Source organism: Cynocephalus volans, chromosome 4 (genome assembly GCF_027409185.1).
Source record: "Cynocephalus volans isolate mCynVol1 chromosome 4, mCynVol1.pri, whole genome shotgun sequence".
Lineage (NCBI taxonomy): Eukaryota > Metazoa > Chordata > Mammalia > Dermoptera > Cynocephalidae > Cynocephalus > Cynocephalus volans.
In genome coordinates, this window is record NC_084463.1 from 146,932,172 (window position 1) to 146,943,308 (window position 11,137).

Sequence of the window (11,137 nt, forward strand, 5' to 3'; positions counted from 1 at the left end):
CTAATTTCATTTTTCTCCAAGGGGACATACAGTTTTCCCAGCACCATTTATTGAAAAGATTTTCCTTTTCCATTGTGTTCCTGGCATCTCTGCTGAAAATTAATTGATCATAAATGCACTGATATTTCTGGGCTCCCTATCCTGTTCCATTGATCTCTGTGTCTGTTTTTACTCCAATCTGTTTTTAGCATGCTGTTTTGATTACAGTAGCTTTTAACACATTTTAAAATCAGATAGTATAAAAACTTCAGCTTTGTTCTTTTTGCTGAAGATTGCTTTCGCTCTGTGTGGTCTTTTGTGGTTTCATAGCAATTTATGATTGTTTTTTGTATTTCTGTGAGAAATGATATTGGGATTTTGACAGGAATTGCATTGAACTTGTAGCTCATTTTGGATAGTATAGACATTTTAACAATATTAATCCTTTCAATACATGAACATGGAATGTCTTTCCATTTATTTGTGTCTTCTTCAATCTCTTCCTTCAATGTTTTATAGTTTCAGTGTACAGGTCTTTCACCTCCTTGGTTAAATTTATTCCTAATTGTTTTATGTTTTTGGTAGCTATTATAAATGGGATTGTTTTCTTGATTTCCTTTTCAGATAGTTTTTTTTTTTACTATATAGAAACATTACCAATTTTTGTATGTTGATTTCATATCCTGCAATGCTACTGAATTCACTTATTAGTTCCAATAGTTTTTGGTGGATAGGCTTTTCTATAGATAAGATTACATCATATGAAAATAGGGACAATTTAATTTCTCTTTTCCAACTTGGATACTTTTTATTTATTTATCTTGTCTAATCACCCTGGCTAGAGCTTCCCATATTATGTTGAATAGAAGTGGCTAGAGTGGGCATTTTTGCCTTATTCTTGATCTCAGAGGAAAAACTTTCAACTTATCACCATTGACCATGATCTTAGCTGTGGGTTTATAATATATGGACTTTATTGTGTTGAGGTATACTTTTTTTTGTGAAAAGTTTTTTTTAAAATTTTAACTTCTCCATATATGTTGTAGTAGATTTTCGTGACCCTTTCCCTGTTCCTCTTCTTCCCTTCCTCTCTCCCCTTCCCACCTACATCATATTTGTTTTCTTGTCTTAACAAGTTCAAGGAATTGTTGTGATTGTTGTGTCTTCTTCTGTCCCACCATTTATTTGTTTGAGTGTTTATTTATTTTTAGCTCCCATGAATAAGTGAGAATATGAGGTACTTCTCTTTCTGTGCCTGTGTTGTTTCACTTAATATAATTTTCCCTAAGTCAATCCATGTTGTTGAAAATGGTAGTATTTCTTTTCTTTTTTTTTTTTTTTTATAACGGAATAGTATTCCATTGTGTAGATAAACCACAGTTTCCTTATCCACTCATCTGATGATGGACATTTGAGCTGGTTCCAACTCTTTGCTATTGTAAAGAGTGCTGCGATGAACATTGGAGTACAGGTATCCCTTCAGCATGATGAATTCCATTCCTCTGGGTATATTCCCAGCAGTGGAATACTTGTGTCACATGGTAGATCTATCTGTAATTGTTTGAGGACCCTTCATACCATTTTCCATAAAGACTGCACAATTTTGCAGTCCCATCAACCGTGTATGAGAGTTCCTTTTTCTCTGCAACCTCACCAGCATTTATCATTCTCAGTATTTTGGATTTTAGCCATCGTGATAGGAGTGAGATGGTATCTCAAAGTGGTTTTGCTTTGTGTTTCCTAGATCCTGAGTGATGTTGAGCATTTTCTCAGGTGTCTGTTGGCCATTCATATATCTTCCTTTGAGAAATGCCTATTTAGCTCCTTTGCCCACTTTTTAATTGGGTTATTTGTTTATTTGCTGTAAATTTGTTTGAGTTCCTTGTATTTTCTGGATAGAAATCCTTTGTCAGATGTATATTTTGCCAATATTTTCTCCCATTCTGTTGGTTGTCTTTTCATTCTGTTGATTGTTTCTTTTGCTGTGCAGAAGCTTTTTAGTTTGATATAATCATATTTGTTTATTTTCCTTTAGTTGCCTGTGGTTTTGGGGTCATATTCATGAATTCTGTACCCAGTCCTACTTCCCGGAGTGTTCCCCCTATGTTTTCTTTAAGGAGTTTTATTGTTTCAGGATGTATATTTAATTCTTTAATACATTTTGAGTTGGTTTTGGTATATGATGAGAGGTATGGGTCAAAGTGGAGAGTTTCTCTCATGAAAGGATGTTGAATTTAATTTTGTAAAATGCTTTCTCTGCATCTATAGAGATATAGAGATGATCATTTTTTTTTTTTTTTTTGTCTTTTTCATGACCGGCACTCAGCCAGTGAGTGCACCGGCCATTCCTATATAGGATCTGAACCCGCAGCGGGAGCGTCGCTGCGCTCCCAGCGCCGCACTCTCCTGAGTACGCCACGGGGCTCGGCCCGATCATTTTTTTTCAGTCTTCATTACATCAATGTGATGTATGACATTTGTAGATTTGCATATGTTGAACCATTCTGGCATGCCTGGGTTGTGAAGACACAGATTTTCTCTCCACATACTTTATAAGTTTCTCCCTTTTTCCTTTAACCTGTCAGTTCACCTGTTCAGAATTCCAGAGAGGAAAGCTGAGTAGATCTGCTATTGAATTGAATAGACTATATTAGATAATTGGACAATCTATGGAATAACTCCCCTAGGTCAAGTGTCATCTTTGTACAATCTGCTGTGATTTGGAAGGCAGATGGAAAAGGATTATGAGATCCATAATATGGCAACCTATGACGTTTGCTCAGAATGGACTGTTAACCACCAAGCATACTCAAACAACTGTACAAGAAGAAAACAAGCAACCCAATTAAAAAATGGGCAAAAGAGCTAAATAGGCATTTCTCTAAGGAAGATATCCAAATGGCCAACAGACATATGAAAAAATGCTCAACATCACTCAGCATCCGGGAAATGCAAATCAAAACCACATTGAGATACCATCTAACCCCAGTTAGGATGGCTAAAATCCAAAAGACTATGAACGATAAATGCTGGCGAGGTTGCGGAGAAAAAGGAACTCTCATACATTGTTGGTGGGACTGCAAAATGGTGCAGCCTCTATGGAAAATGGTATGGAGGTTCCTCAAACAATTGCAGATAGATCTACCATACGACCCAGCTATCCCACTGTTGGGAATATACCCAGAGGAATGGAAATCATCAAGTCGAAGGTATACCTGTTCCCCAATGTTCATCGCAGCACTCTTTACAATAGACAAGAGTTGGAACCAGCCCAAATGCCCATCATCAGATGAGTGGATACGGAAAATGTGGTACATCTACACAATGGAATACTACTCAGCTATAAAAACGAATGAAATACTGCCATTTGCAACAACATGGATGGACCTTGAGAGAATTATATTAAGTGAAACAAGTCAGGCACAGAAAGAGAAATACCACATGTTCTCACTTATTGGTGGGAGCTAAAAATTAATATATAAATTCACACACACACACACACACACACACACACACACACACACACACACACACACAAACCCGGGGGGGGGGGGAAGAAGATATAACAACCACAATTATTTGAAGTTGATACGACAAGCAAACAGAAAGGACATTGTTGGGGGGGGGGAGGGAGAAGGCAGGGAGGTTTTGGTGATGGGGAGCAATAATCAGCCACAATGTATATCGTCAAAATAAAATTAAAAAAAAATAAATATAAATAAATAAATAAATAAATAAATAAATAAATAGAACAAGGAAAGAGAGAAAAAAAAATTATGAAAAGATTAGTTAATCAAAAATTTACCTAGATATTAGAGTGGACTTTTTTATAAGCTCAATTTATTCCCCATTGAATTCCTAATATCCTTGTGACCAAATTCTTAAACATTTATTTTTTACTGAATTGAAATACATCAGAGGGCCGAGCCCGTGGCTCACTCAGGAGAATGCGGCGCTGGGAGCGCTGAGGCCGCGGGTTAGGATCATATATAGGGATTGCTGGTTCACTCACTGGCTGAGCGCGGTGTGGGCAACACCAAGCCAAGGGTTACAATCCCCTTACCAGTCACAAAAAAAAAAAAAAAAAAGAAAAAAGAAAAAAAAAGAAATACATCAGAAATTAAACATTCCAGATTCAGGATTAAATTTTAAAAAATCATCCTTGAGTTTGAGAAAATTATTTTTAAAATTTCCCTCTACCTTAAATGTATTTATTTTTCCCCAAAATGGATGCTGTTTACTGTGACCAATATTCTTTGATAGCCTTCATAGATAAATCTAAAGCTTCAATGTAATTATTATTCCAAGTTAAATGATTCCTTCACTTCTAAACCAAATTCTTCTCTGAATGAGCAGAGGATGTCTGCTGCAAGACTTAGTTACTAGTTTAATAATGGTGGTATGCCCAATTTCTTCTGTTTTGCTCATACATTAATTCCTAAGTGGTTCTGATCAGTTCCTGCCTGCACAGCAGATAACCAAAGCCCACATGTCCTTTTTAGAACCTCACACTTATAGGTCTGTTATATTTGGGTAGTTCTAATATGATGGGTTATTGGAGGAGGTCCAGGTTGCACAAAAAGTGACCACTTGTTTCCTAAGTTTTCTCCTTCAACATTTCTTGGTCCTAGTGTCCAGTATTCCTCTATATAGCTCCCACTTCAAGTATTCTATCCCACCTTTCAGTTTCTTGTATTCCATGAATCCTTTCATCTTTCCATCTACTTTCCCCATAGATATAGTATTGTTTTTTTTTTTTTGCATGAGTTAGAAAAGGAAAAAAAACAAAACAAAACTATGTTCCCAATGACAGAAAAGAGAGGGAGGAAAACACACATAAAACAACAAGATCTTGGTATGTAACCTTTCCACACTGATCTGCCCTTTATATATCTTCAAATCTTCTTTCATTCACTTGTTCTGACAATTTCTTGTCACATGGTGTTTTAACATTGCAGAATGTAAGAGATGTATATATATTGTTGTTTAAAGTACTTGACCTGCTGTTTTAAGTGTTCTTCTGCCTTTGGCACCATTCACCTGTGTCTTTTACCTACAAATGTGCTGATGTGAGGACCAATGTTGGTCCAAAGTTGGCATATTATATATTACCAGCACATTGTATTTAATACCAATAACATTTTTGTGTGTGTACTTAGACTGCATAGGAAAAATGAATCTCTTTTCTTTGAAAAACACTGAACTGTTTTAAAAAAAAAACTGTCACAGAATTTTTATTACCTTTAATGTAGTATTCTTTGCTGCAGTTAGGTATGTTGATAATACATGTAGAAGCCAGGCTTAAGCTTGTGGGTGTTGTGGCTGTTTTGGATTTCTATTGATGCATAACAAATTACCACAAAATTAGATGCTCAAAACAAGACCTGCAGTTCTGCATTCCATTATTTTAGCTACCTGCACTCAACAATAGTCTGAAAATATGAAATGGAAAATTCCAGAAGTAAACAATTCATTAGTTTTAAATTGCACATCTTTCTGTGATGAAACATCCCACTATCCCATCTGTCCCTCACAGGCTGTGAATCATTCTTTTGTCCAGTGCACTCACACTGTATGTATAAGCTACCTGCCCCTTAGTCACTTAGTAGTCACCTTGGTTATCAGATCAACTGTGGTGATATCATAGTGCTTGGGTTTGGTACTATCCTAGGTTTCAGGCATCCACTGGGAATGCTAGAATATATCACCCATGGATAAAGATAGACTATCATATTTACTATCTCATGGTGCTGCTTTTTCAGGAGGCTGAGTGGGTATGGCTGGTTTCTCTCCCTTGTAAGTTGGGCTCTTGTATGGACGTTTTGGGGAATAATTGCTTCTAAGCTCATTCAGGTTGTTGGCAGAATTCAGTTCCTTGGATCACAGGACTGAGACCCAGGTTTCCTCGCTGGCTGTCAGCTGGGAGTCATTCTCAGCTCCTAGAGATTCCTGAATGTGCCCCCTTCATCTTCAAAGAGAGTGATGGTGCATTGAATGCTTGTTGTACTTTGAGTCTCTCTGACTCACTCTCCTGTTACCAGCCAGGAAGAACTCTCAGTTCTTAAAGTCATTTCAAAACATCACTTTGTAAATATTTTCTCCCACTCTGTTGGTTGTCTTTTAACTCTTTTAATTGTTTCTTTTGCTGTGCAGAAGCTTTTTAGTTTGATATAATCCCATTTGTTTATTTTTCCTTTGGTTGCCCGTGCTTTTGGGGTCGTATTCATGAAGTCTGTGCCCAGTCCTATTTCCTGAAGTGTTTCTCCTATGTTTTCTTTAAGAAGTTTTATTGTCTCAGGGTGTATATTTAAATCCTTAATCCATTTTGAGTTGATTTTAGTATATGGTGAGAGGTATGGATCTAGTTTCATTCTCCTGCATATCGATATCCAGTTATCCCAGCACCACTTGCTGAGGAGGCAGTCCCTTCCCCAGTGAATAGGCTTGGTGCCTTTGTCAAAGATCAGATGGCAGTAAGTGTGTGGGTTGATTTCTGGATTCTCTATTCTATTCCATTGGTCAGTGTGTCTGTTTTTATGCCAGTACCATACTGTTTTGGTTATTATAGCTTTGTAGTATACATCTGACAAAGGATTAATATCCAGAATATATAAGGAACTCAAACAACTTTACAAGAAGAAAACAAGCAACCCAATTAAAAAATGGGCAAAAGAGCTAAGTAGGCATTTCTCTAAGGAAGATATCCAAATGGCCAACAGACATATGAAAAAATGCTCAACATCACTCAGCATCCGGGAAATGCAAATCAAAACCACATTGAGATACCATCTAACCCCAGTTAGGATGGCTAAAATCCAAAAGACTATGAACGATAAATGCTGGCGAGGCTGCGGAGAAAAAGGAACTCTCATACATTGTTGGTGGGACTGCAAAATGGTGCAGCCTCTATGGAAAATGGTATGGAGGTTCCTTAAACAATTGCAAATAGATTTACCATACGACCCAGCCATCCCACTGTTGGGAATATACCCAGAGGAATGGAAATCATCAAGTCGAAGGTATACCTGTTCCCCAATGTTTATCGCAGCACTCTTTACAATAGCCAAGAGTTGGAACCAGCCCAAATGCCCATCATCAGATGAGTGGATACGGAAAATGTGGTACATCTACACAATGGAATACTACTCAGCTATAAAAACGAATGAAATACTGCCATTTGCAACAACATGGATGGACCTTGAGAGAATTATATTAAGTGAAACAAGTCAGGCACAGAAAGAGAAATACCACATGTTCTCACTTATTGGAGGGAGCTAAAAATTAATATATAAATTCACACACACACATACACACACACACACACACACATACACACAAACTGGGGGGGGGAAGAAGGTATAACAACCACAATTATTTGAAGTTGATACAACAAGCAAACAGAAAGGACATTGTTGTGGGGGAGGGGGGAGGGAGAAGGGAGGGAGGTTTTGGTGATGGGGAGCAATAATCAGCCACAATGTATATCGACAAAATAAAATTAAAAAAAAACAAAAACAAAACAAAACAAAAACAAAAAAAAAACATCACTTTGTACATGGTAAATACATACAACTTAAATGGTAGTTTTTTTTTTTTTCATTAAAAAAGGTAGAGGGAAAAATATTTTTATTTTTTCCACTTTTTCGCTATTAAATCAACTAATTTTTTCCTCTGGAAATTGAGAAGTGTTGCCATTCTTTTTTTGTCAGTGAAGATTCCAAGCAAGTCACATCTGCAGTCTTGTCACAACAAGGCTATAAAACTGCAAGGCTGGCAGCCAATGCTGTGATCATATGTCTACAGAATAAAATGCTGTTTTGATCGGATGTGTGCTCACTGGAACTGGGAAGAGAGTCTGAGTTCTCATGATTCTTGGTCATCTCCTTCCAAGGAACCAAGAGGAGACTCTGATTGCTGTAAGGGGAGTTGACTCAGAGGAAGTTTTATGAACAGGCGTTAAGTTTATAAACTCGCTGGTGGACACTTGAATACTGTTTCACGTGCTTTACTTCCTGGTCCTTGAGAATCCCTAGTATCCCTCGAGGATATCGTGGAGGAAAATTATCAAAAGGACTACATTTATTTATTACACAGTTTTCTAAATTCAGTTCAATTTTAGTTCCCTGTGTGTTAAATAGCAAAACAGATAAGTACTTCAAAAAATTCATGGCAAGATTCACATTATCTTTTAATTCTATTTCTCCATGAACATTTTGAAGCACCCTTGTATGTCCAAAGGGCTGTTGGGGTTCTGTTGGCTCATAAAGCTCTTATGTTCTAAGACATCATCAATCACCTAGTCTACATTTCCCAAATATAAATTCCCAAATGTGAAACTGATAGTATGAAAACTACCAGAGGAGCTTGTGAAAAATATAGATTTTTGTATACCACTTAACCCTGTCTTAATTCATCAGAATCTCTTAGAATACATTGTTATCTGTCCAGAAAAACTCTCATTGTGATTCTTATGGTCAGCCAAATTTGAGAAGCATTGATCCAGTCTTCACTTTAATGAGCAATTGAGGCACATAGAGACCCCAATGAGTGTATTTCTAAGCTGGAACAATAAACATGGATTTGTGTAATTCCAGGGCAGGACTCATATCTTGATTATAACTTCTAATCCAGATATCTTGAAGTGTTTTAATCTTTTTGTCTTTAATTATGTGGGTGCATCAATATCAGATAGTATTTTTTTAAACACTACATACAGTCCTTACCATGAGTGATGTTTACACACACACACCCCAACCATAAACACAAATCCAGGTATAGGCAGTAACCTGGATAATTAGATTTGTGGAAAAGATAATGAAACAACGACAGAGAAATGATCATGATATGTTTATTTATAATAGAAAAATAAAGCTCAGGTCATGGCTCACAGTGAAGGAGAAATATATCATCAGGGCAAATATCAGTTATCATATTTGAAGAATATTTCTTTGTACAAATGAGTATCTCTGGAATCTACAGGTGGAAATGGAGTTAAGTAAGTCCAGTCAGTGATACGTGGCTCACCGTACTCAGTAAAACTGTTGGGTTCAAACATTGTATGGTCTCCCAACCATGCTTTCAGCAAAATATATTTTCCCTACTGATTGAGTCAGTCATCCACTTATCACAGTTGGCTTTGTTTTCATTCAGTGTCTTTAGTTTTTGTTAGTCACTTTACATTAATAGGGACTGCTGGCTATAGACAACAAGTAAAGATTAGAGTTAGCAGAATATTCACGAGATGTTGCAATTGATAGGGGGATCTTAGAGGTAAATCAGTCCAATCTCCTTATTCATTGGGTAAAGAAAATTAGTCTTAAGAGAGTGGAAAATCTTTTTCTCAAGATCAAAGATGAAAACAAATCTTTTTTCCTTAACGCTTGGGTTTATCTCTTTCACATACAGCACACACTTCTGTTCCCATTTCAAGCTTACTAGATTTAATTTTCACTGCGTTTCTTAGGACTTCTGTCAGAATGCATTAGCTCAGATCTGCTGTTTTTCATGTATTCTTTCATTCATCTAATGTATACATATTCAGTGTTTAATGTTTATCAATCATAGTTCTAAACCCTAAAAAGAGTGTTAAATACTTCACAGCAGAATTCCATTATTTAAAGAAAATGGCAAAAAGCCAAAATAGGGAGGAGAAACATATAATGCTAAGAATAATAATGCTGAGATTCTGAGTGTAATGAGATTTCTCTGACATGGATACTACAGGAAGTTTCAGCTATGAAATATTAGAATAAATATGATAGTAATAATAAGATATACTTTATTTCTTTAGATACGTTATTATCTCATTTTTTCTCCCTCAAATCCTGTGAGGTTGTTATTATCATCTTCATTGTACAGGTAAATGAACTGAGGCTAAGACAATTTAAGATCATGTGGCTTAAATTACTTCTTCCAACTACTTCCCATTAGCATTCTAGAAAACCTTCCTGCCCCACAGCTTTTTCATTACATTCTTTACTTCTGCATTTCTCAGTGTATAAATCAGAGGATTTAACATGGGGGTGATAATGGTGTAAAATACAGCCACCATCTTATCCTCTGAAAAGGTAGTGTCAGGGCGCATATACATAAAAGTACAGGGAGCAAAAAAGATAATGACCACAGCTATATGGGAGCCACAGGTGGAGAGAGCTTTGTGCCTGCCTTCTGCTGACTGCTTTCTCAGGGACACCAGGATGATGGAATAGGAGATTAGCAAGACAACAAAGCTTACCAGAGTAATGGTACCACTGTTGGCTGTCACAACAACACCAACAACATAGGTGTCTGTGCAGGCAAGTTTCAGTACAGGGTGAATATCACAAAAGTAGTGATCAATCTCATTGGGTCCACAAAAGGGAAGTTGGACTACGAGAGCCACTTGGATAATGGAGTGCAAGAACCCACCCACCCATGTCCCCAGTAACATTTTACAGCACCTGCCCCGGTCCATGATGGCCATATAATGTAGGGGTTTACAGATAGCCACATAACGGTCATAGGCCATTACAGTAAGGATGAAGATCTCAGTGCAGCCGAAGAAATGTCCCGCAAAGAGTTGCAACATGCACCCCACAGAGGAGATCCTTTTGTTCTGTGCTAACAGGTCAACAATCATCTTGGGGGCTATGACCGAAGAGTAACAAATGTCAGTGAAAGACAAGAAGTTAAGAAAAAAATACATAGGAGACTCGAACAGGTTGCTCAGGCAAACTGTCAGCATAATGAGGAGATTCCCCAGAAGGATGAGTGTGTAGAAGACAGAAAACACCATGAAACAAACTTCTTCAACCTCTGGGTTCTGAGAAAGACCGCAGAAAATGAATTCAGTTACATTGTTTATTTGTCCCATTGAATAAATCCAGGAGGTTAAGTTCCGCAGAAGCAACTAAACTACCTGAAAGAAACAAGGAAAGGACTAACAGCATGTATTTCTAGCTCTGAACCAACGGATAATCACAGTAGTTACAAATGCAAAACTGGGTACTGATTGCTGATTGGCACGCACACTTAAATAAAATCAAGTGCATTTATTCTGATCATCTTACCTCAATATAATATAACATTCATTCATTTCAGATGCGGATCAAAGTTCAGAGAGACACAGCAAATTCCCTAAATCGTAAGTTACTGAGCATATCTTCTCTGGCAACTTCTA

The 11,137-nt window shown here is 37.1% G+C and overlaps 1 protein-coding gene across 1 annotated transcript; it reads right to left on the reverse strand.

Annotated features, from left to right (window-relative positions):
* Nucleotides 1-9,913: 9,913 nt before the first annotated feature.
* LOC134375677 (olfactory receptor 4S2-like) lies at nucleotides 9,914-10,846 on the reverse strand. The gene has a single exon (XM_063094338.1). It carries the CDS (start codon nucleotides 10,829-10,831, stop codon nucleotides 9,914-9,916), a length of 918 nt encoding a protein of 305 aa, XP_062950408.1. The 5' UTR covers nucleotides 10,832-10,846.
* Between the last annotated feature and the right edge of the window lie 291 nt (nucleotides 10,847-11,137).